The sequence below is a fragment of the Sus scrofa genome, chromosome 1 (assembly GCF_000003025.6).
Source record: "Sus scrofa isolate TJ Tabasco breed Duroc chromosome 1, Sscrofa11.1, whole genome shotgun sequence".
Lineage (NCBI taxonomy): Eukaryota > Metazoa > Chordata > Mammalia > Artiodactyla > Suidae > Sus > Sus scrofa.
Window position 1 is genome coordinate 159,126,982 of NC_010443.5, and position 26,817 is coordinate 159,153,798.

At 42.6% G+C, this 26,817-nt stretch overlaps 1 protein-coding gene across 2 annotated transcripts in view; it reads right to left on the reverse strand.

The window, feature by feature from the left end:
- The window catches only part of TNFRSF11A (TNF receptor superfamily member 11a), a 59,438-nt gene continuing 33,678 nt past the window's right edge, over positions 1,058-26,817 (reverse strand). Inside the window, exons 6-10 of one of the 2 annotated variants that reach the window (XM_005654480.3) lie at positions 25,951-26,045; positions 24,497-24,610; positions 20,777-20,829; positions 18,882-19,650; positions 1,058-6,571 (exon numbers count right to left, since the gene is read on the reverse strand). In XM_005654480.3, coding sequence (XP_005654537.2) covers positions 6,234-6,571; positions 18,882-19,650; positions 20,777-20,829; positions 24,497-24,610; positions 25,951-26,045 — 1,369 coding nt within the window. In that variant the 3' untranslated portion in view covers positions 1,058-6,233. Of the gene's footprint in view, positions 6,572-18,881; positions 19,654-20,776; positions 20,830-24,496; positions 24,611-25,950; positions 26,046-26,817 lie in introns of both variants that reach the window. The other variant, XM_021099691.1, reaches the window with a different exon arrangement.

Below are 26,817 nucleotides of genomic sequence, written 5' to 3' on the forward strand. Positions count from 1 at the left end.
TGGTGTCTGTTCCCCCAGAGGACCTCACTTGGATGCCCCTGATTCTTTTCGAGGCTGCTGAGTGTGGACTATTTCAGGAGGCTGCCAGGCCTTGTCCCCTAGCACTAGCTCTGCAGACCAAGAGCAACTGTGCAGCACTTGCGTCAGGGCATGACAGACATCCCCTGGTCTCATATCCATGAGACCAAACAACCTTGCCCAGGGTAACAAACTCTATCCCAAGGCCACCAATTCCCTCATTTCCACACAGAGAAGATGCTGGCATTTGGAGTCTGTTTTTATATTTTTCCCTCTCCCGGCATCTCCTCATTACATTATTAGTAATATATAAAATAATGGAGTTACCGTTGTGGTTCAGTGGAAATGAATCTGACCAGTATACATGCAGATGCAGGTTCAATCGCTGGCCTCGCTCAGTGGGTTAAGAATCTGGCATTGCCATGCCATGAGCTGTGATATAGGTCACAGACTCAGTTCAGATCTGACATTTCTGTGGCTGTGGTGTTGGCCAGCGGCTACAGCTCCAATTCGACCCCTAGCCTGGGAAACTCCATATGTGTGGGTATGGCCCTAAAAAGAGAAATAATAATAATGACACCAGAAAATATCAACAGAAAAGCATTCCATGTCTCTAACCAAATAAAGACATTCATACCAGCATGTAAAACACAAAACTCACAGTTTCCATGGATGAGCGTGCTCCCTACAAGCATGACTGCTGTGTTCCATGAAGACTTATAGACAGAGCATCCCCCTGGGCAAGCGGCCCTGACATTGGGAGTCCCACTGTGAAAAGAGGTTTTATTGTGGAAACATTTACTCTGAATACATATTACTGGTATACAGATCCTGAAACTTAATTTTTTTAAAAAATGAAAATTTTGACAGCTTTATTTTTTTACTAGTAGAATTAAATAAGAATGCTCTAAAACTTTACATATGTATTTTTCCATGGTTTCTTCATTGTTGAAATAAAAGGCCCTAAAAATCTATATTCTCACATCCAGGAAACACAAAGAACTTTGAAAACACAATAAGTAAATAAATAACTCAGTTAAAAAATAGGCAAAAGATTTTAATACACATTTCACCAAATAAGAGACAAATGTGGTCAAATAAGCATATGAAAAGATGCTCAGTCAGGGACTGCAAATGTAAATGAAATGAAAGCCAAAGTGATATCTAGTAGAATGGCTGAAATTAAAACAAACAAACAAACAACTGACACTGTCAAATGCTGGTAAGTATGTGGAGCAACTGGAACTCTCCTCCATGCTGATGAAAATGCAAAATTGTACGGGTACTTTGGAAAACAATTTCAGTTTCTTATAGAGTTAAATATACATTTACCATATGATCCCACAATCCTACACCTGGTATTTACACAAGAGAAATGAAAACACATGTACACACAGATTATTATAGTAGCTTTATTTGTAATTGCCCCTAGTTGGAAAGAATCCAAGTGTGGGTGAATAAACGGTGCTACATCCCTATGATAGAATACTACTCAGCAATAAAAAAGGAACTAACTGCTGATGTACCCAATAACTTAGATGGATCTCAAGGGTATGATGCTGAAAGAAGACTCAAATGGCTCCCTATTGTATGATTCCATTTATATGACATTCTGGAAAAGACAAAACTCTAGAAACATAGAACAGATATGTTTACCATTTCCCTTTGTAGCCAGTTTCCTCCAGGGTATGGGGGTAGTGAGGAAGGAACTGGCTACAAAGGGAAATGGGAAACTGGGGGGTACTAAATATAGTATAGATCTTGATTGCGGTGGTGGTTACGCAACTATATATTTTTGTCAAAACTCATACAACTGTATATCTAAAGAATGAATTGTAGTGTATACAAATCACAAACTCAATAAAACTGATGTCAAAAGACTTTTTCATTTTTTCACTAATACAGTAAGTATTTTTAAAAAATTTTCCTAAGAGCTTTAAATATGTGTCTCTTTTCATGGTTCCTTTGCCATTGAAATAGAGAGGCCATAAAAGCCAATAAAAAATGAATTTGCTTTTCTCTTTTAGTGTAGGATGTTTTACTGCCTCTGCTAAATTAAGGCAACTCATAAGAGTCTTATAAGAATGTCATTTTTTCTCATGATGTTACAGTCTATGTGGTCTTGTTTCCAGGGCTACAGCTGTTCATGAGAAATCAAGAACCTGGGTCACAGTGAAAGATTTTCCTGGGCTCCAGCCCCTTCCCAAAGGGGTTTAGGCCAATACCACCACCTCTTCTGAGTTGGTGGCCAATTTATTATCCTCTCCAAACTAGGAGAGACATCCAGGACACTAGGAGAAAAGGAAACACAGCATTTCAACCTACACATCCCAAATGTCAGGGGCTATGGGTGAAAGTCTTACACATTCTACTTATACTGTCCCATTGTGGCAGTCAGTGTATTTTGAAGGCATAAGCCTACTTCCCCCAGTGTGTGATGTCAGATGGCGACAACTTTGGATCAACCATGGGCTTGTCAACGGACTGAAAAAGTCACACCCTTCAGACCTAGTTTCAAAGAGTGGGAAGGTTTCCAGGGTGGGTGGCAGTTAGCTTATAGCTATGTGATCTGACTCAGGGAGAGAACATGAGATCTGAGACTGCTTCCGTGTCCAGGAAGGGATGGATGTCAGAGACAGAGGAGGAGAGTGACAAACAACAGTGGGGTCTCTGCTACTGGGACCTTCCGGGAACTCTGCCAGTGCTTGGCTGCACCTCATCCCTCTTCATCTTTACACCAGTCCTACAAACTAACATCATCTTCAGGTTACCCACGTGGAACCTGAAGATAAAGCCGGGCAATGAAGCAGCTGCACGAGGTAGGTCAGTATTTGGTAGGGCGGAGTTTTGACTCCAGGTCTGACTGCAAACCTTGTTTGTTCCATCACGTTGGGGTGGGGTTGAGGGTGGGGGGAGGGTAACTTCACCAGCCCCTTGTGGTAAAATGAAGTTTCTGGAACAGACCTGGAATGTGGCATTTTAACATTTATTCTATTGGTCAGTTTCATTTTAAATGAAGATTCTTTGCAAAGTATTCATGCATGCCTGTTTTATTAGAAGGAATGGAGGAGAGAGATGCTGTCTAAGCACGAGGTTAGGAAACCCTCCTCTCCTGCTCCCAGACACAATCTGCCCTGCACCATTTATTATCAACAGTGTCCCTGTGCTAAAGGGATGGCAAAGGGCCCCATTCTCCCCTCCTCATATATCTCACTCTCTCCAGTGTCACCCTGCCACTCTGTGTCCCCACCCTGAATCTGGGCTGTCCCGTGTCTTGCCTTGGCCAATAGAGTGTGGCAGAGTGACAGCACGCCAGACTAAGCCTGGACTCAAAAAGCATGGTACGGTTTTGCTTGCTTTCTGGGAATCCAGCCACTACCATGAGAAGGATATCAGGCCAGTCTGCTGGGGGGATGAGGGACCGCGTGGAGACTGCTCAGCCTAGACAGCCAAGCTCCAGCCTGCAGGCTGCAGGCGGGTCAGCATGCCCAGCTGGGCTCGTCCAGCCTAAAGAACCAACCAAGCTGAGCCAACCCTCAAGGCTGGGAGCTAAATAAATGGTGGTCATTTTAAACCACAAAGTTTTGGGGTAGCTTGTTACACAGATGAAGCTTCCAATACCTCACAAACTGCTCTTTGTGCTTATGGGTAGGAAATTACTCTTCCTTCTCCTGATAGTTGAATTAAATGAGTAGAAAACATACCCTTTCAACTTTCATTGCCTAGCCAACCTGTATTTCAAAGAATTTTCTTATGAGATCAACAGGAGATATATCATTCAAACAAAGCACTTGCTGTCCCAACTCTTGTTGGGGTTTCACCAATGTCACAATATAATTGACATTTGATACCACAGCACACCCCAGAGATCAAAAAGAAGTCAGATTATTACTTCACAAAAAGCTTAGTTTAAGCAGGCCATGAAAACATTTTTTATCATCAAATATGTTTAATAACCTCTTCATCACATACCCCAGTTTTCCACTATTGTCTTCATTTCATTCTGTTTACATTTGTCATATACATCTTAATAATACACACACGGACCTGTATTTGCTATATATTTCCTATCATTTGATTGTCTGTGGATCAATATGGAATTAGTAGGGATCAGTGTGGGAAAGAAACACTACCTTTTTCAAAAAGGAGATTCTTATGTATTCAATTTAGCACCTTTTATTTAAGGAGCTGAAGGTATTTTAACAATCACTGTAGTATCTTTTTTTATCTCTAGGTAGGGAAAGTGTCAAAAATGGTCATTAGTGCTTTTTTATAGAAAAAAGAAAGCATAGAAAGGTACAGTAATATCAGTGAGATGATGACAGTCAAAGTAGAAATGTGGGTCTTTAGCTCAGCCTTCCCCTTTATGAACTATACTTTAATATATTCCATATTAAAAGGTATAATGGTTTCTTCCATTTTTATAACATCTCTCTTTGGATGGATGTGAACTAAAAGGGCAGCACAGACAGTAAATTCCTACCAATGAATAGTCCTCACAATGCGGTTATTTCCTGCAGTTTTTCATGTCAACTAAGGCTCTATAAATTATACAGGCACTTCTGCTTCTCCATTAAAACTCATAATTGACTGCTACTATTTTAGCATTTCTAAGAGACCGGCAACCAAAAGAGAGAAACCAGTGATCAACAATCATTCCCTTCAGCTGATTTGTGGCCATTAAAGTCTGGAGAGTGACCACTTTCAGCACTCTAAAAACCCACCGGGTCGGCAACATTAATTTTAATATGCTTAGGCATGGTAACTTTTCTCTAGTATTTGAGAACAAATGCTCACTGACCACAATAGATAGAACATCCCAGGTAATTCCTTTCAACCTGACTCACATTGTATGTTTCCTCATAAGAACACTGATGCTAAGAGAAAAGCACCTCTAGGACAAATGCTAAGTTCACAAAATAAGGATTTGGTTTTTAATTTAAATACATGGAAAACAGGAATGCGTTCCACTTCTGCAAGGTTAAATTACAGATGCACAATTATTTAGAAAGAAAATGGGGCCTACTGCTTAAACACATTAATGCTATTCCTACCCAGAAAGATACACACGTATCTTAACATTTCAGCTTTGTTCTTTCTTTTTTGAACTTCCCTGGCATCTTCTTTTCACTGCATGTGCAGGCTATCCCCATGTCCTATTCATTTTCCACATCTTTTCCAGGAAGACATCAAGAATAAAGAATGTCGGGTGCAGCAACGTGGATTTTTAGAGATTTAGTGACTCAGGTACCTGACTGCCTCTACATACATTCACCTGGGCGGGGGGTGGGGTGGGGGGTGAGCTATTCTGAGCGGCATTGAGGAGGACGACATAAATCTCCACTTAGTGCTGCCTAGAGATTGACACAAACTTAAAAACATTTGGGGGAGAGGGGGAAGGGGTTTTCCCTTTTTCTCCCTTTAGAAAAATGAGAACTCAGAAAATGTTTGAAAGCTAAAAGTCCCTCCTCTTGTTCCCAGAGCCTCCCTCCAGACGTGCATTTCTAGCCTTTTTCCAAAAGTGCTTAGTAAGACTCCTTGCTTCCCCCACTCCAAGCCATCACCAAAACATAGGATTCTCACTACTTGTGAGAAGGGGTGCAAAAGAAAATATGAGAAGACCGTCACCCTTAAAAGAATTTTCAAGAAAGGCATTAAATGGTAAAAAGAAAAGGGGGGCAGTATCAATAAAACATTGAGAGACAGTGAAAAACAAATATCAAATATGGGGGCGGGAAATACAAACAGAACCGGACAGGCATAAAACAGATGTCATAGAAACACACTGCTGATGAAACAGTAATAGGTGAAAGGCGAAGGAGAAAAACTATAAAAAGAGGTTAGAAAGTGGAGCAACCAAAGAGAGAAACGTGTACCTGTGCAATTAGTTGATACGTGACTGTGGATGTAAGTAGTAGTAACACATGTACGCTTTTTAAAAGTCCTCGATTCTATTTAGAGCAAAGTGGATTGAGACTGCAGGTCATTTGACTCAGGTGTACCGAATGGAGGGGCCTAAAGGTGCAGATCGGCCGCCGCCCCACCCCCAGCCAGGCTCCGCCCCCAGCCACACCCAGGAGCAGGTGCGCGGACAGTGCAGCCAGGTAGGGATGCGGCTTCCAACGTGTGCGGCGCAGAAGGCCCCCAGGTCGGCGCCCGCCCCGCAGCATCGCCGCTGCGAGGGGCGCAGTGAATCGCAGCGGGTCCCTGACCGCTCAGCGCCGCGTCTCGGAAGCGCGGGCCTTGGCCTCCCCCTGCTCCTGCACCGGCCGAGAGGCCTTGTGTCCTGGGGTGCCGCGCTTCTGCAGCGCCGGCCCCACTTCGAGGCCGGCGCACGTGTCCGGGAAGCGCGGCCCGAGGCCGGCGAACGAGTCGCAGCACGGCGGGCTCTCTTCCTGTACCGGGCGGCCCACTGGCTCCCCGGCGCCACCGCCTGTCCCCGCCGGGCCCTCCTGCGAGTTCTGACTGACGTAGACCACGATGATGTCACCCTTGAAATTCATCACCTGCCCGCTGGAAATAAACGTGGAGTTACTGTTTCCAGTCACATTTCCTACAAGGGAGAGGAAGAGAGAACACGCAGGGGGTGAGTCATCAATTCTGGGCGAGAACTTGGTCTTGTGAGAGGAAAGTTTCCCAGTGAATGGAGGGGCGCTGGCGCCCCAGTCCTCTCAACAGGCTCCCCTTCCTCACCCACAGTGTCCTAAAGGTCTCAGTAGTTCCTTCCCTTGTCATCTCCCCGAGAAAGAACACCAAGGAAGAGAAGCAAGACAGTGCGCTATTCTCAAGTTTTGTTGTTGGCTACATGGACCAGAAGAGCACATCGGATTGCAGAATCACAGATGAGATGCAGATGTGCAAAAGGCTGTGCCGGCAGTGATGAATACACAGTAAACAGCTAATGGCGCAGCAATGATCAAACGTGTCAGGAAGGGAAGTGAAGGCTGGAGGGAAAGCTGTTGCTTGATAAGACTCTGGAGCCCACCTCAGTCCAGCCTCCTCTCTGACCTGACTCTTGTATATCTTTTCACCCTCCCTGGAGAGGTCCCTAAGCTCTGCCCTGGGGGGCCATGACGCCCCCTGGGCTCAGTATTTAGCAAAACTCAATCAATTAACTTAATATTTAAAAACAAACAAAAAACTCCCAGAAAAAGATTAAGAAGACTAAAATAGGTTAAGCAAGCAAACAAACAAACAAAAAAAACCCAACCAAACAAAAGCAATCTTACAGTTCACTCTTTCCTGCTGAACCCTGAAGGGTATTTTGCATCTAGGGAGTTCTGTCATTACATTTTGTGGATGACTAGGTTTAGTGTATTTAATTAGTGGTCCTTTTGAAAAACAAAGTTGAACAAACATTAGGAAACCTATTCCCTCTTATTCTTCTGTTTTAAAGACATGCTCTAGAAATGACCCAGGCAAAAATGAGTGCCACAAACCAAGCAGATGCAGAAAAGCCCAACACTCAGCATCCCAAACAGAATCTTTCAATCTGACAAGGGAAGGTGAATATCAAAAGAGTTCCTCACTATTAACTTTCTCATCTTTCTTGTTCTCTCTTGTGACAAAGCTTAGTAATATTTACACAAAATTGTTTCTGTCACTACTCTCCATGAAGAGATTTCTCCCAAATGTAGAAGGCATATTTTGGGTCTTCTAAAATACCAACAGCATCCAGGAAATTCCAGATGACTTGCCTCCATCCTCAACATACCTGTGGAGATGCTAAGACAGGCACAATGGCCCACGAAAATACAAGGATATCAAAGAAAATAGATTTCAAATACAAGCAACAAACTGGAAGTCACAAAGGAAGATTTGTGAATCGCACTGTTTCTCCCGCAGACAGTAGTATTGAGTATATTCCTAGATTGGTATTGGTGGGGATTAATCTATTAACTCCCCAAGCAACTTGGGCAAGACCAGGTAGTATTCCATTCACCAACTAGCCAGACTGACCCATGTTCTCCATTCCCTCTAAAATATACAGGTGCTTGGAGCTCCTGTCGTGGCGCAGTGGAAACAAATCCGACTAGGAACCGTGAGGTTTCGCATTCGAGCCCTGGCCTTGCTCAGTGGGTTAAGGATCTGGTGTTGCCGTGAGCTGTGGTGTAGGTTGCAGACGAGGCTTGGATCTGATGTGACTGTGGTGTGGGCTGGCAGCTGTAGCTCTGATTTGACCCCTAACCTGGGAACCTCCACATGCCCCAGGTGCGGCCCTAAAAAGCAAAAAATAAAATAGACAGGTGCTCATAACATCCACTGTATTTTAAGCTAGGGGTCTATTCTTTCATATGCCTATGTCTTTCTGTTCCCACCAGTTACCCGCTTAGTTCTCGAGTCTGGTTTGTTTGTTTGTTTGTTTTTTAGCCATGCACACATGGCATGCAGAAGTTCCCTGGTCAGGGATCCTTAACATGCTAGGCCAACTCCTCCAGTCTGCTTTTAACTAACCGTACTCATTAGGAACTCTAGATACAGGCATACTTGTGCTTGGGTTTATTGCACTTTGAAAATACTGCTTTTTTTTTTTTTTTACAAGTTGCAGGTTTGTGGCAATCCTGCATTGTCCCATGATAGTTAGCATTTTTTAGCAATAAAGTATTTTAAAATGAAAGTATGTACATTTAGACATGATTTGCACACCTAATAGACTACAGTATAGTGTAAATATAACTTTATAAGCACTGGAAAAACAAAAAATTCATGTGACTCACTTTATTGTGATGTTCAATTTATTGCAGTGGTCTGCAACCGAACTTGCAGTATCTCCAAGATCTTTCAGTATCTTTATGTACAGTTGTGAAATGTAAGTGGGGGAAAAAGGAAACTATTTCCAAGAAAACTAAAGTGAATGCTTTCAAGGACACCCAAATATATGTGAGCCAAATATATGTGAAGGCAAGACAAAAGATATCAACAAGCTGCTGAAATGGTTTGTGGTGGTATGGGCAAAGCCACTGTTGAAAGAAAAAAGAAAAGAAAAAGAGACTTTAAAACTGTAGGAGTTTGCACTCACATTTGTTCTGCAAAGGTCTATAACTTCTCATTCCACACTAAAGAAACAGAAACTGGAAATTAAGATAGTGTGGTTAATGTGAAAAAGGCTCAGGAACCTATAATTGGCCATCACATATGTCCCTATGCTAAAAAAATAATCAATGTGTGAAGTTATGTTTTAAGCTTAAAAATATGTTTAAGCTATGAACTTGTAAATGACTTTTTCAAGTAACTCAACAACTACTAACCAAGAACTGATACAAGGGCTTCTATCATAGCAGCAGCAGAAAGAGTGAGCCTAGTAATACAGCAGGAGTCCTCCTAGTTGAGGGATCACTAGTTAACAAAATAAATCAGTGTGAAATCAAAATAATACATGTATATTGCAATTCTATTCCAATTTAAAATATGCCATGTTTAATAAAAGCAGAAATTGTAATTTGCTTTAAAGTATGATTTTCTTCTTGGTATAATTCCTCTTCCTTTTTAACATTATAACATCAACTGCTAGTTCTTTTTGTTTTTCAGTGTCATGTGAGTGATTGACTTATGGTATTGAATTTAATATCTTCTTCCTCCTCTTCACATTCATTTTTTTTTTTGGCCATACACACAGTATGTGGAAGCTCCTGGGCCAGGGATCAAACCCAAGCCACAGCAGTGACAACACTGGATCCCTTTAACCTGCTGCACAACTAGGGAACTCCCATCCTCTTCATACTAATTTACCTGTTTATGTCATAGTGCATATAATTTCTCCATCATTTAAAATTTTATTTTACATCAAATTATCATCATGTATCCATTGTTTAGCTTCTTCCTTGTCAGAATCTTCAATTTGTTTGAACTTGGGTAAAAACCCATAGTTTTTTTTTTAACCACTGTCTCACACATCAAGATTCTGTGTTAAATTTGTCTTAAGAATTTTATTCCATGCCTTTGCCTCATAGCCAACAATATATCTTTGAAATATCCTATAGGATCTATATACTTATTCCCTATTTTGTGTGTGTGTGTGTGAAATGGAACTCAAACACTTTTGCCTAAAGAGATATATTTAAACATTTCAGAATTCTTTGATCAATAGACTGAATCAAGAATATTATTTGGGGGGGAGAGGAGAAAAAGAAGGGCTTTAATTTTCTGATGATTAGGATGTAAAGAAAAGTTACCTATAAAGGGTATGAGATTTTCAGTTTTATTCATCACGTTTCTTCATCAAAAGTGCAATTAATGACAAGAACCATCTTCGATCAATCCAAGTCTCTTTCATTCACACTGACTTTTATGAGTAGAAAACTGGTACAGACCAGTTCTTCTTCTTTAGGAAGCTCTACCTAACTTGCCAATAACAGTAAGCAGCAGCAGAGCTGTCTTCATGTTCATGTGACCTATGTTCAGAAGGCCCCAAGCTTTTTTAATGTTCCATGTCATCATCTTGAAATTTTTATTAATTTTTACACAGGGGGTCTTCATAATTTCACTTTGCACTGGGCTCTGGAAGCTCTGTAGCCAGTAGCAGGCAGCTCTGTGTTTCCTTCCTCACTGATGCTATAATTTAGTGTCACTCTTTTAGAAGGGAAGGTAAAAGTTCTGTGTTTCCTTCCTCACTGATGCTATAATTTAGTGTCACTCTTTTAGAAGGGAAGGTAAAAGTTAGACATGTTTCAATATTGCAGATGAGTTTACCGATCTAATTTTCTCTATTGATTAAAAAAAAAAAAACCTCAATGTTGGGGAAAACCCTAAGTTGCAGAGGTTACCCACTGGTGCTCCTTAAATATGGATGGACTCTATGCTTCCCTGGTATTCAAGCCAATTGTCACTTACTGAAAAACTTTGAATACCCACTTTCTGATAGAAAATGGAGGCTTATCCCTTTGAGAAAAGGTCTGCTGATCAATTACACCTGTAAAGCTTTGCCTCCAATCTCGTTTTGGTTTCTTTAAAGTGAAATGAGAATTAAGTCAGCTGCCAGGCAATCTAGGTGCAGAATCCTTCTAGAGTTTTATTCCCTCAATCTTTCATAGTCTCGCCCATCCCAACTTCAATGGCAAAATAAATTTTTAGCAGATCATTCTCTGAATTGCCCTGAAGCACTTAATAATTTTTATACAAATAATTCTCACGCTCATCAACTTCTTCCCCCCTCCCCCAGTTAATGTAACAGTTAAAGTTTTAAGTTACAGTGGGATCAGCTCATACTCAGGGGACCAGAAACCCCTGCGGATTTTAGTAAGTGTGGCCATTCACAGGGCGGGAGCAGAAGGTCCTAGGTGTTCTTGGGTGACCCCTTAGTTGTGAGTAATCAGTGTGCCATAGACTTCCGTCAGCTCCCTCTACAGAGCCCAGAGCAGGCTAATCTGTAGTTCAGTAAAGGGAGATTAAGAGAGCATCCATTACAATAGTAATAGTGTTAGCCCCATTCCAGAACTCACACTGAACTCAGCACTGGAAGCTCTGCTCCTGGCCTGGCTTGGGCCCTACTAGCTCTGGAAGTTGGACAAACCATCTAACAACTCAGGCTGCTCATTTATGAAATGAGCATCCATTTTCCAGTCCTGCCAGCCTGGCAGGGTGCAGTTGCCCTGAACATTTGCAGCTGTGACAAATGTTAAATGAATGAAAAAAGGGATTCGTGAATACCTAGCAGGATGGCCCCATATAGAGGTCAAATGAGATGATGGATTTGAAAACACTTGGAAAACAGCAAAGAATTTCTCACAGGTGCAATGATGGCATTACTACTCCCAGAATGTAGTATCTGCGCTCTCAGAATTCCCAAGGAAACCAGAGATTTGGGAAAGACTGGGAGCAGTAAAGTTCTCTTTCCATCCCTGTCTGGTTGAAGAATTTCAAAGTATCTCGAAGACTGAAGGGGCACTTATCTCTAGAAATCTAACCAACTTTTGTTGTCTTTGCTGGAATAACCCATCACTCTGCCTGTCTCTGGTTGGAACTCTCACCTATGTAATTCTACACAAAACAGCCACTGTCTCATTTCTCATCATGCAAGTCTCCTGTGAGTTGAAGGCAGCACTAGGGTAGGTCCAGGTTTTGAATGAGCTGGTACTATCCTTATCCTATTATACACCTCAGCCTTGCATCGTCCTGGCTTACAAACAACCATTCCTTACAATTTGCTTCCTATCCTTGAGAGGGTTTGACATGGTTGTGTGAACAGACCTGAGGGGGCAAGGCCCTGGGCTGGCGAGTCAGTAAGACCCCATGTCAGTAAGCTTGGTGCTTCAGGGCCCCCTTATCTGCATCGTTGCTGTGATTTCTACCCCTGAAAGAGTAGCTCTTTCCTCTGAGAGCCAAGGGAGCCTCAGGATGCTCTGATGTCAGGGAGACCTCTCCCTTGCTGGTGGCTGGTAAAAGGGGAATGTGAAACAGGGAGGGATGGGGGTGCAGGAGAATTGTCCAAGATGCCTTAAGAAGACTCGAGGCTTTTACAGGTCTCATTAGTCCACAGACTTCTGGCCCATCACTCTCTTCCTTTCCCTCCCAACCTGTCTTTCTACCAGCTTTCTCCAGCAAAGCTGCTCCTGGCTTTTTTTTTTTTTTCTTTTTATGGCCACACCTGCAAATCAGAGCTACAGCTGCCAGCCCACACCACAGCACAGCAACATGGGATCTGAACCATGTCTATGACCTCTGCCACAGCTCACGGCAACACTGGATCCTGAACCCACTGAACGAGGCCAGGGATTGAACCTGTATTCTCATGGATACTAGTTGGATTCGTTTCCACTGAGCCACAACGAGAACTCCCCCCGCCCCAGCATTTATTTTAACTTTATTTTACTTAGAAAAAAAGAGATGGAGTTGGAAGTATGCAGAAGAAAGAGCTTTCCTCACAAAAGAATAAGGGATGATGAAAACAGTACTGTCCTGAGATAACTGGTAGCAGAGAGGAAACTCAGAGGCCAAGGTAACCATCACCTCCTGCACAGATGCTAGCATCCCTTCCCATGGAACCTTCTGGGCCTGGCCTGGCCACTGCCCTGCACTCAGCCAGAGTAGCCAATGTTTACAGCCTGAGTTTGCCCTTATTTTATGCTGTACTGAGGAGTCTCCAGTGTATGGTAAACGAATGAAATCAGTATCATTGGTACCTACTGGTGAGGAGACAGTGCCATGCTTTAAGGCCCAGCCTTCATAATCAGATATTTGAGTCAGATATTTGATATTTGCATCAGATATTGAGTAGCTGACAAGCTCTGTGGTCTTGGGCAAGGAACCTGCCCACAGGATTTCCGTGCAGAAGCAGGAAGATAATTCATACATGAAGCACTTGGCCAGCACCTGATAACTAATACCTATGATGTTGCTGATAGAAATGCACCCTTTAGGATAGCAGAACAGTTTTTCTTTTGTTTTTATCTTTTGTCCTTTTAGGGCTGCACCAGCGGCATATGGAGGTTCCCAGGCTAGGGGTCTAATCGGAGCTGTAGCTGCTGGCCTAGCCACAGCCACAGCAATGTGGGATCCGAGCCGTGTCTGTGACCTACACCACAGTTCACAACAACGCCAGATCCTTAACCCACTGAGTGAGGCCAGGGATCAAACCCTCAACCTCATGGTTCCTAGTCGGATGCATTTCTGTTGAGCCACGACAGGAACTCCCAGAACAGTTTTAATGCATCTCTCAACACAAGGCTATTGACAGACTTCTCTTTGAAAGCTTACTCCAAAGTATGATTTGAGAACCAGCATGACATGAGTATTTTTATTAAATGAGAAAATCTGCAGAGTTTCTCACATTTAAAATGGGTTTGTTGGCTTAACATTAATATTTAATGTGGCTTAGCTAGAAAAATTTTCAGGTCACTTGAGAGAGTTAAAAATAGCATTTTAGGTCAACAGAAACAATGAACAAATGAAATGTCCCTTCATGACAGGAAAGATGTTTATACTTTGCTAAGTCCCTGCTTTGCATAGCAGGCTCTGTGGAATTGCAATTTCTCAGTCAGAGAGAACAAGCTTCCTTTTAAGAACTCAATCCCTGACAGAATTTACATTTTTAAGCAAGGTAATGCACACTTCTCTTCTCAAAGGCTTATTATGTTGTTTAAAATGCATAATGTATGAATATTAAATCACAAGAGCTATAGCAAATAATATCATCCAATTGTCATGTAGATTTTCTTCCAAGGAAAAGAACTAAAAATATACACAAATACACTCAAATTATCCAGGCTATATTGGGTTCTTTTGGAATTTTTTAAAAATTTATTTTATATTTAACCCATATGCTCCTCATGTGATTTTCCTTTTTATGGAAATGCAAGCTCTGTTTTAGGCATTTGGAAGAAATTGGGTCTATGATGATACGGGAAGGGAAGCAGTATTTAATAGTTCCATTCTGATTCATGCTTGAAAAGTACTTAGAATGGCTTACGAATGAAACCCTTCAAAAATGAGCCCCGTGAGAACAGCAAGAAGGCAAGTAGGGTTAAATTAAAGCATATAGTGAACACATTTTTCATACATTCTGAAATAATGCATTGACTTTTAGTAGCAACAAATGCTGAATGTTTTTACCAAAGAACTGAATTATAAAATAATTTTTAACCTAGAGAATCAGTGAGCTAATTAATGCCTGCCCTTACAAGACTTAACTGAAAGTCAAACACAAGTGAATGGATGGTATTTCAACAGGAGAGAGAAGAAAGTTAGAACAGAGGAGTGTCCATGGCTTGAGGGCAGGGGAAGAAGACTGGGGTAAGAAAACCTTTATCTGTCTTTCAGGATGGAAATGGATTGTCAAGAAGAGTCAGCTCAGGATGGGTGGCACCCAGGGCTGGGAGTCTGAGGATGGGACAATGAGGGAGTCAAGCCCATGACCTCCTCTTCAGGTACCCTCGGCTCCCAGTCACTGGCCAGGGTGTGTCTGTGCCACTTGGATGTGACAGCTCATCCTGACTTCTGCCATCTCTGCCTCCTCTACTCTGGACCCCTGTGTCTGTTGGACAGCTAGGGGAGTGCTTCCTTCTGCTGCTTGGCCTCCTGCTCCCAGGAGAGACAGGAGAGATGGGAGGACGAGAGTGAGTTGGGGGACAAACAGGAAGCTGTGGTTCTTATGCCTCTAGTTATTTACAACTGGATGAATGAATGAGCTTATAATAACGCTGCCTTGGTTTCAGAAACATCAGATGTGGCGAAGTTCATAGGAATTCCTACCAGCTGGCCATGGCTGCCTAGAGACGGTTGTTGCTAAAGGTGTGAGTGTGCTGGGCTTGATGAGAAAGAGACCAAGACAAATCCCCAGGGGCTGCTAAGGGTGTGGAAGGGGACAGTGGCCACATAGGCAGCCGACCTGCATCCCTGGTTTGGGAAGTAGCATTTGACTGGGACTGGAAGGTCAGGAGGGACTGGGCACTCTGGAAAAGAGGACAGTGTGGGGACAAGGTGGCCCACACTAAGGGAAGCCCATTACAGTGCAGAAGCAGGAAAGTGAGAGCTGGGGCTGGTGTTGGCCAAACTTAAGTGGGTGAGCAGGTGAAGGGGACCAACAGGGTGCAGTTTAGAGGGGGCAGGTGGGGCCATGGAAGGCCTTCCTTTCTCAAATTATTGATTCTTTTTGTGTTGTCCATTCCTTGGCACCAATCCCTGCTTGTTTCCCAGGCTCTTCCAAGTCTCCATGTCTCAGCGGACTCTCAAAGATTTGATAGAAACATATGTAGCTGATGCTTGTTAAGAACTGTCATGGGGAGTTCCCGTCATGGCGCAGTGGTTAACGAATCCGACTAGGAACCATGAGGTTGCGAGTTCGATCTCCGACCTCGCTCAGTGGGTTAAGGATCCGGCGTTGCCGTGGTCTGTGGTGTAGGTCGCAGTCACGGCTAGGATCCCGAGTTGCTTCGGCTCTGGCATAGGCCGGTGGCTACAGCTCTGATTAGACCCCTAGCCTGGGAACCTCCATATGCTGCGGGAGCAGCCCAAGAAATGGCAAAAAGCCAAAAAAAAAAAAAAAAAAAAAAACCAAAAAACTGTCATGGGCCCTGTAAATAAACGACTCTCTCCAGCTCAGACGTGTCTGAATCAATTAAGTGATCTCAGGAGCAGAAGCAAGATAGTGGCCAGCCAGTGACATATTCATCATCATAAGTTGTTCTTTCTTTCCCATGAAATAACTTTCTAGACATAGAATTCTCCAAACTCCAGGTGAAAGCGCTTGTAACCGCAGTAAGCAGCAGCATGTCACCAGGATAACTTAAAACTTAAATTAAGAAGACATGGTTACGCAAGACAAAACCACAAGTATGTCTTCCCCTGCTGTTGGTTTTTGCTAAGAATCCTCCCTGTTCTTTGAGAGCTGTAACACTGCTAAAATAGACTTACCATCAGCTTTTATTTTTGAAAGATACACTTGTGGTGCTGTTTGAAGAACTAGCATTCTCTTCAAAAGGAAGTCAAGGGCAAAGGAGATACTTTTCCCCACCGAGGAAGTGCCCAACCCTGTCATTTCTGCAGAAACCGCTGATTTGCTTGGAAGCATTTTCCTTTTTAAATACTCCCACGTAAAAATCCCAAAGCCGATGAAAAGGCCACCTCCCTCAAGTCCTGAGAGCGCAGTGGCTTTTAGGAGATCACAGAGGATTAGCCTCACCCTTAACTTTCACCCAGGCTCCGTCCTCTTTCACACATTTTGTAGAACATAAATTATGGCAATTTAAAAAAGAAAGCAATAATGAGAAAGTGCTATTTTGATCAGGAACCAGAAGGCCTGTTCGTGTAGCAGTAATTATGGAGAGAACAGCATAGCCTCACAAATCAATCCGGTTGCTGCTTCTCCCCAGGCAAAAAGGAATTTGGCCCACTTGCTGGCATCCGTCCACAGGCCCGACTCTCGACGGATGTTTTCTGTGGCTGAGCTCCAGATGAAGACAGAAAAAGCAGTGTAAACTTTTTGCAAATTAACACCATTTAGTTGATGATATGCTTTTTTTTTTTTTTTCTTTTCTCCATGCCTACATGTTTAATGCTGGAGAAATGAAAGATAAAGAAAAGCAGAGATGGGCACTGTTTTAACTCCTCTGAGGAGAGCTCAGATCAGCCTCTTTGGCTTCATGACACTAAGAACAAAAATTATCTCTTTCAATTTGGCCAAAGCTGTTCTTCCAAGAACTACTGCTGATTTTTACACAGTGGTAAGTGTCACCTTCCTGATGTCAGCAACTGAACCAGTCTGTCCCCTGGCAGTATCACAAAGTGTGGCAACTGCCACACTGAGCTTCCTCATCTCCACTCCCCACAGCCCCAAACACTAGTGTTCTTTGCGTGTCTGTGATCGATGGGAAGAAAAGGACCTCTAGAAAAGAAATAGAGCAATACAAACAAACAACAGAGCCAAACTTTCAGATATAGAAATTCCTTAAAATCGAAAAAAAAAAAAATGAGGTCTTCTGAATGAAAAACACAAATGTTTCATCAAAAAATATCCCCAAGCCTCTCTCCTCCTTTCAATTGATAGAGAATTTACACATCAGTGAATCTGTGGAGTTGCAGCAAAACCACAAAGCTTGGAAAACAAATTCAAATTCATTGTTCTACCAAATAAGCCAGAAGCCATCAGCAACAGAGGACAAAACGGTCTCCATTTAGGGCTCGATCCAGCTACCTCAGATTACAAACTAGTTCAAAGCCAGCTGCTAGACCCACCTGCAGTCTAAGTAAAGAGGAGGGAGAGAAAAAGAAGCAGCATCACAGGATAAAGGTGGTCCATAAATAGGCTTTGTGTTTTTGGAGAGCAGGCAGGATTCTTTGAAGCCCCTTAAATACTATATATGCATATATTCATTTTTCTGGAGAGAATGTTTATACCTTTCAGAAAATTCTCGAAAAGATCCCCGACCCTCAGGCTTCTCACAATATAGCAAACAAATAATCCCCAGAGCCAGAAGAAGCCCTCAGTCAGCAGCAAAGCTCCTTGTAACTACATAATAAAACAGAGTGTGTTTTACCTTCACAGAAAAAAGTTATAATATTACAACCAGGGGGTTATTCATGCTCAAGCAGTGGTACAGCGATAAATCTCTATAATGATTTTAAATTGTAAAATTATCCTCCTGGTTCCATAAATACATCATATGCAGTGGTTATAAAAGGGGCTTCTCAGATAAAGCATCAAAGGATAGCTACTGTATCATTAATTTAGATTCAAAAAGCTCCTCTCAATAACTAGTCATTAATCAAGGATTAACTGAACAACTCTGTTCTTCTGAAATTTATAAGAGATTCTGGGGTGGGGGGAGATTTGAGGCCTAGATTGCTTCCAAACAAAAAACAAAACCCAGAAATCTGAGGGAACACCTTGACACCAGCCAGTCCAGTGGTCAGTGTTGATGCTGTCAATATTAGGGGTCAGTGCTGGTAAGGTCTAACCCTATTGTGAGAAGCCCAAATGCAAAAGGGCCTGGGACATGTATCAATGAGGAGAGAGCCCCAGGGGTACAATCCATAAACCCAACATGTGGACTGAATCAAAAACCATCCATAGGAGTTCCTACTGTGGCTCAGTGGGTTAAGAACCCAACTAGTATCCATGAGGATGTGGGTTGGATCCCTGGCCTCACTCAGTGGGTTAAGGATCCGGCATTGCCATAAGCTGTGGTGTAGGTCATAGATGCAACTGATTCAACCCCTAACCTGGGAACTTACATGCCGCACAGATGCAACCCTAAAAAGAAACAAACAAACAAACAAAAACTCCATCCCATAAAGAGGGTTATGAGGAGAAAATGCTCAAGCTGAATTTTTCCCATGTCAGCTTCCCTTTCCCTGAATGGCATGTGACACCTGCCCCAGACATTGCACAAAGACCAGGCCTCTTTGTTCAGAAGGGAGAGACCACTTACCTGACGCAGGTGGCTGGTCATTGGAGGGGCCTCCGGACCCAGGGCCTCCCCTCATGGAGCTGGGCAGCTTTACCTCAGCCCCATCCAAGGGCTGGCCTCCTGCCTCGGCCCTGTCAGCTGCTTCAGGTGGAAGGCCCATGCCATAGGCGCACTGGGGCAAGGGTCCGCTTTGAGGGGAATCCACTGGGGGTTCCCAGTCCTCCCCAGCAGGGCTTCTGCAGCCTGCACAGCCATCTGTGGAGCTAGGGCTGGCTGCCAAGTGGGGGCCGTTGCCACCCTCCATTTCTTCTAGCAAGTACTTTTCAGAGGACGTGGGAACCCAATCAGTCCTGAACGCGGGCTCCGCGAAGTGGCAGCTTTCGGAGTCCACCAAGCTCTCTGTCCCAGTGAAGCACTGGCTTAAACTGTCATTCTCCCCCACCTCCAGGGGTTCAGGGAAAGGGGGTGTAGATGTGCTGCCAGGCTGAGTGAGGAATAGTATAGAGTCTGGGGTCTGGGGGGCCCTGTCCACATATTCGTCTTCTGTGGGGATCTGCCTGAAGGGATCCCCCGTGATCTCGCTGACCAAGGTGAGCACCCTGGCGTCTTGTCCCTGGGCGCTGAGACCACCACCTGCACATGCACCCCCACAGGCACCACCACCGTCTGGACAGCACATATCTTCAGAAAACACCTTCTCTTCCAGAGTCAGCAGTAAGACACCCTCACCAACTTCACGCTGACTAGACGCTTCCATCCGAGTGCAGCTAAAATTATTGCCTGAGGACTCCTGCTGATTTAAATCCAGAAGGCACAGCATTAGCACCAGCGTTGCTAGAACATGGTTCTGCTAGACATGCCTGAAAATGGTATGTAAAGTAATTATTTCCACCATATCAAGTACAGATGGAATATCCACTCTGGCACTTTATTTGGGTTATTTAAGATTGAGGGGGTAGAACCCTCAAATAGAGTACAACCAGAAACAGATGACTCTAACTGCATTTCAAATGAATAGTGTGTTGATGCCAAAGCAAAGGGGAGTGCCAACCCAAATAACTTCAGGACACAGGATTCTGACTCCATACTCAACCCAAATTAATAATAATGATGAAAAAACCAACAATCCATGAACAAATGTTGAACTCTAGTTAGTAGCTTTGTTTTCTGCTATGGGATGGCTTAGTGATTCTGAAACCACTTTCTGCATATTCTGGAATTGAGTAAATGAGTAAATGTATTGAGAATAACAGGAGCCAGCTTTCTTGCTGTGGGAGTAGGGAAGATTCATATACAGATAAGGAAAAACTAGAAGGAATCCTGTAGTTTTGGGACTGCATCTGGAGAAATCATTACGAGTTCAGGGTTTAAAATGTATATATCTTTATGCCTGAGAAAATAGATCTAAAGGATATAACAGGATAATTAATGAAATTTTATTATCAAATACAGACATGCATATTATACACATACACAGAGAGCAAATAATAAAGCAATGTGAAAATATAAACAATTGGTGGATCTGGGTATAGGGCATGTGGGAGTTTCTGGTACTATTCCCACTGCTTTCCTACAATTTTGAGATTATACCAAAATTAAAAGCTAGCAACATAACTACAGAGAACTGTGGCAACTCTTTCCTCCTAGGAATCTGTCCTAGGCAATTGAGATTGGCACTAAAACAATAATATAAATAATACATGGACACAAGGATCACAGAGATGGAATGAAATACAAAGAAAACAGCACTGACTTGGGCTTTGAGGTACTCTGGAGAGATTGACCCTGGAATTTGAGGTTCCACCCCGCCAAGGAAGGACCCATTCACAATGGAGCTCAATATTTGACTAATACTAGCTACATCAGCCGAACTGTTAACAACACTTAAAGGAGGCACATAAGACTTTAAAATTTACCTTATTTCCACTTAGGCGGCCGCAAGCTTCATTGACCCAGTGCCACAAGTTAGCTAGAAAAACAAAGGATAAGGGCTTCACATTATTATGTCCTATTTTGGATTCAGTATTATTGACCACTATGTCAGTTTGAGATTATCTTTAACCACAATCATCTGCAAACCCCTAAGTGAAAGTTCCTGAGGGGAAAACATTTAAAAGAAAATCAACTAGGAGTTCCCACTGTGGCTCAGCACGTTAAGAACCCGACTAGTACCCATGAGGACTTAGGTTCCATCCCTCACCTTTCTCAGTGGTTTAAGGATCTGGCATTGCCAGGAGGTGAGGCATAGGTTGTAGATGCAGCTCGGATCTGGTGTTGCTGTGGCTGTGGCATAAGCCAGCAGTTGCAGCTCCAATTCAACCCCTAGCCTGGGAACTTCCATAAAGCAATGTGAAAATATAAACAATTGCAGCTGGTTAAAAAAAAGAAAAGAAAAAAGAAAATCAACCAATTTAAAGAGGATGAAAGCATCTTCCTCCTCCAATCAAAACCAGAACTTTCAGATCTATGTAAAGCCATGTAAGATCCCCTAGTGTTCCATCGAATATCTTGGGACCCATTGGAAGCTGTCAGCGCTGCTGTTTTGACCACAGACATTCTCATTCCCTTAGCAATTTTTCTCTGATCATGAGGGACTTGGCTGGGTGTTGTGGGGGAACAAAAGTGACATAGGTCTAGGAGACCACCTTTCTGGAAGTAAACTAGGACATATACATGTGCAATAAAAGGAAAAGCTATGTTAGACTCCACTGAGTTCCAGCAGGCTCCAAATCCTTTTCCATTCTACCTGGTGCTTCTCAGAAGAATATGTTTGGTGGCATATGCAAAGGGTATCTTCATTAACTTTTTAAAACAGAAGTGGTGAAACTTAAAAGGTCAAATGCATGAATTTTAAAAAATCTATGAAAGTCTATAATACAAAGAGACAAAACTATATCCCACCTCTGTTGAATATTTGATGTTGAATTTACTATAAAAACTAAAGCCAAGAGGTTGTCCATTCTCCATTGGAAGATAATCAGGTCATAATAAAAGTAATGATACCTATTACATGACTTGGTTTGGTCTGTTTAACTTCTCTGAGCCTCAGTTTCTGCATCATAAAGTGGGGTAATTAATACTGCCTCAGTCATAGTGCTGTTGTGGAGACTTAGTACGTGTAAAAGGCATATTATAGCAGTGTTGGCACATTATAAATATTTAATATATGTCGGTTACTATCATCATTATTAGTCATGCTTATATTCTATAATTTTAAAATTATATAAAAATAAAGATACTTCAAATTAGAGGGAAAGTTGCAGCTCTTTCCTTATAGGGATCAGGACTAAACAATTGCACATGGTACTAAAAATGACATTTGTATACAGAGGTCATACCTACTATGATAATGTCTCTCCTGTTTGATGGCAAAAACCTTCCTTACCAGTGGGTTTGTGTCCACTCTTACTGCCCAAATTTATTTTAATTACTAAAATACCCAAATACTAAAACCAGAGGGCCATTTGTGCTTCCTTCTGCTAAGGCTGGGAGCACCTTCCTTAGCAAAGCCAGCAGGACTGCACTGCCTGGCCGTGCCCCCCTTTCCAGTTCCGTCCTACACTGGTTCTGACTTTCTGCTCCAGCTGCACTTGACCTTTCAATCCCCCTGCTTGCCCTGCTCCCACCAATCACTCAGTTTTCCCCACAAGGAGTGCTTTTGGTTCTCCTTGGCTCCGCTTGGGCTAGTTGACTCCAACTTGTCCTTCAGATCTCATCCCTCCTGCCTCTACCCAGGGAGGCCCTCGCTGACCCCAGGCTGGGCGGACAACTTGGTCACCTGGAGCTCTGCTCCTCCCTTTCCACACTCAGCTTCACTCTGCGGGCCCAGCACCTGCCCTGCTCACAGAGACACTTCCTCCAGGGGGGCAATGGCTCTGTTTGTGCGTAGTGTCCTAGGGCCTGTCCGGTCCCTGGTGGCCAAGAAACACACGTTGAAGGAAGGGATAAAGCCAATAGTCTCACATCCCAACTCAGTGACTGGCAGGCCCATTGCCTTTGACATTGGTAAAATGTGGCCTAAGAGATAATTACACAGACAAAAGCTGAAGAACAAAACATCTGAAGTCTGTTTTCTCATGTAAACATGACTATGCAAGCAATCCATCCACATCTCTGAACACACCTTACTCCAATCCCCAGGTATGATGTCGGGAAAGAGAAGCTGCATTAAATAATAATATTCAATAATGAATAGACTTTTAAATAAAGTTAATTCCAACTTTTCCTCTTCAAATACTCTCTGCTTAACAATCTTCCTTCTTTTGACTGTCCAGTGCTACATTAGATCATGGAATGTTTTTTGTTTGTTTGTTTGTTTTTGTCTTTTTGTCTTTTCTAGGGCCACACCCACAGCATATGGAGGTTCATTAGAGGCCAGGGGGTCTCATTAGAGCTGTAGCTGCGGCCTACACCACAGACAGAGCAACGCCAGATCCGAGCCACGTCTGCGATCTACACCACAGCTCAAGGCAACACCGGGTCCTTAACCCACTGAGCAAGGCCAGGGATCGAACCTGCAACCTCATGGCTCCTAGTCAGATTTGTTAGCCATTGAGCCACTACGGGAACTCCTAGGTAATAGAATGTTAGTGGAAATAGAAAGTCTGCAGGGATTTGTGAAGTCCATGGATGCCATGGCTGGAGAACTGATGGAATCACAGCAAAGCAGAGGTGGACAAGATAAACAAGTGAGCAACTGAAAGTGGGAAAGGATGGGGAAGACCACACATGCTTCAAAAGAGAATGATGTGTACTAAGAAACAACTTTAGGGAACCTCATGAAGTCTTGAACTCTTTCTTTAAAATTACACCTTTTTAGCTTTGTAGTATAAAAGTCAAACAGGATATGATGTTAAAAGACACTATCAAACAATTTTTGTGTGTGTGGAAAAACTATTCCCAACAAACAAGAGGACACTTGACTATTCATGCTAAGAAGGATCACCTAAATGTTACTGAATATAAGACAACTTATTTTCAGAATTTAGAAGTCACATATTAAGGCAACACCCCAGTAAAAACTTTCCATCTGCCATTTCCCTGAGCATTTTGTCTAAGCAATTAATTTAAGTAATAAGTAATTAATGAATGTTTGTATTCTAGGATAAATGCGACTCCGTATATCTGACACCACATAATCTATACAACAGCCACTGGATGCCTGCACCTAAAATATTTCCAATCATACATAAACAGGCACAACGGATTTTCTTTTTTGTCTTTTTAGGGCTGCACCTGCAGCATAGGGAGGTTCCCAGACTAGATGTCAAATCAGAACTATAGCTGCCAGCCTACGCCATAGCCACAGCAACGTGGGATCAGGATTGGAGCTGCATCTGCAACCTACACCACAGCTCACGGCAATGCTGGATCCTTAACCCACTGAGCAAGGCCAGTGATAGAACCTGTGTCCTCATGGATGCAAGTCAGATTCGTTTCTGCTGAGCCACAACCGGAACTCCCACAATGGATTTTTGTTTGTTTTGCCAGAGAACAATGAATTAGGCATAAAGCGGGCATAAAACTTCATCTTAGTTTAAACAGATCACCGGGGGCAGTCAGAGGGCAATATAGGCATCTTCAAAGCATACACTTTCTTTGAGATTCATTTTCAAAAACAACCATAGACACAATACCTGTTAGTGCTTTCCCTTTTTTCCTATAGTAAACACCAAAGATGACAGCAGCAACCAACGCCACAGATATGAAGAGAAACAGAATAATTAAACTGGGCAAGTAAGTCTGGGGTTCTGTGTTGGAAGAAAGTGAGAAAAACAGCATTAAAGATTGTTCACTTTTTTGTCTATAAATTTAAAATCAAAACCCTTTCAATCAAACTCCAGAATCAAGGATGTTGGTGTGGAGAGAGAGAAGTATGAAGGTCCCCGACCCTGGCTGCAGGTTTGTCAGAGAGCACTTCCGTTCGGATGGGTGAAGTCAGCAACCCAGCCCAGTCCTGCCAGCTGGCATCACTCTGAGGGGGGCAAGTCCAGGACCATCTTTAAACACTTCTATTTTAAAACAGCTCTAATGGAGTTGACCGCCATCCAGGTCCATCTTTGCTTACCTATGGAACACTTCAACTTCTCAAGGTGGATGGGCTCTGAGGCAAAAAGAGGGCCTTATCATACCTCTTTCCAAATAACATGGCACCAGGGTTTTGCTGGTTAGGAGAACAGAACCACAGCCATGCTGCAAAGTATTTCAGGTATTTCATCCACAACACAATGTGGGCTCAACCATGTTTTTCATCCTTCTTGATCACTTAAATGCTAGTACCTTTATATTGGAAACTCTTGGTTTATGTGAATTGGTTTCCAGACTTTCCTTTCCTCTCCTTCTATCTTTTTTTAAACAATTTTTTAATCCCTCAGTCATTTTTAATGTCTCTACAGAATGGTCTTTTAAAAATGATGCTCTGACTGTGTGATTCATTATCCAGAACTCTTGGATGTTCCCCCACTTTGCTAAAATGTCAAAGCTAAACCCTTGATTTTTCAAGCCCAAGTTCATGAACCCCATTATTCCATGGCCCAGGTTCTCATGCCTCATTAGAAAGGTCTTACGGCCACTGATTCCTCCTCCTGCACTGTGATATCTGGACCTACCTCCAGTGCATCTCACTCACCTAGAGAACCGGTATCCAGTGTTAACTGTCAACTTTCTGTCAGTCTTGCAACTGTACTTAAATTAATCTGATCTACAAAATGTTCCATAAATAATGATAACTATATTCTAACAAGCTGCTGACTCCAGCTGGTGACCAAAATCTCCCATAGATACCCTGTTGTGACTACCGCCATCCTACCACATTTGGGCATTTTAATTTATGTTTGCACCCCAATTTTCTTTTTTTGGTATATATTAATAAATTATTAGTTATCCATTCCAGAGTAGAAAATTATCATGTAAACAACACATCTGGAATTGAAATACTGCTAAAAATGAAACACTGAGCTGACCAGGGAGAGGATGAAATGAAAGGGAGAGATGGACCCCTCCAGATACAGCAATGTGATTTGGGAGAAATCTAGAAGAGCTGACTAGACTGGGGTACATCTACCCAACCAACCTGCTCCATTAAACATACCATTTGGTGGTTTTGTAGATGGCAGAGAAGAGCTACAAACCACATCTGATTTATCAGTCCCATGACGTGCTTCCGTCTCTCCAAGAATGGTGCAGCTGTGAGGGGAAAGGGAGGTGAATGCTTTGGTTTTATATTCTTATATTTTTTTAAAAAGCAATGAAAGGCTCTACCCCATTAGACTGGTAGCTTCTTCAGGAGAAGAACCCAGGTCTTCCTGGATGTTTGAATCCCCAGTGCCTATCCACACGCCATGAAGATGAACAAACAAAGAGAGATAACTACTGTCCATGTTCTCCAAGAATGACTGTGAGAACATGGTCCAGAAGAGAGTAGATTGGTGAAGAAGATTTGGTGAAGAAGATTTAGTGAAGATTCCAAATTCAATCATCATGGCTAAGTGATAAACTCTGGATGAACACTTGTTTGAAGCTGAAAACACAGAAAATCTTTTCAAAATAAAACTTAAATAAATGGATCAGAAAATAAACATTGAGTGAGAATTAGTTTATTGAGAACTGAAGGAATCATGACATTGATTATGAGTATTCAACACTGAACATGCTATAAAAGGACCCAGGAAATTCACTATGGATATACTCACATATGTGTGAGAGAGTAAATAGATGAGATGATTCATTGCAAAATGATTTATTACTGCAAGACTGGAAAAAACTTAAATGACTATCAATTGGGTACTTATTAAATAAATTACGGTACATCTTTTGATGGCATACCAGGTTGCTATACAATGCCATAAAGATCTAAGTGGAATAATGTGAAATGTGCTTCCTTCCTTTCATATATTATATGAAAAAAGCCAAGTATGTAAATATTTATTTAAACAGAGGGTGTCTATATGCACATACA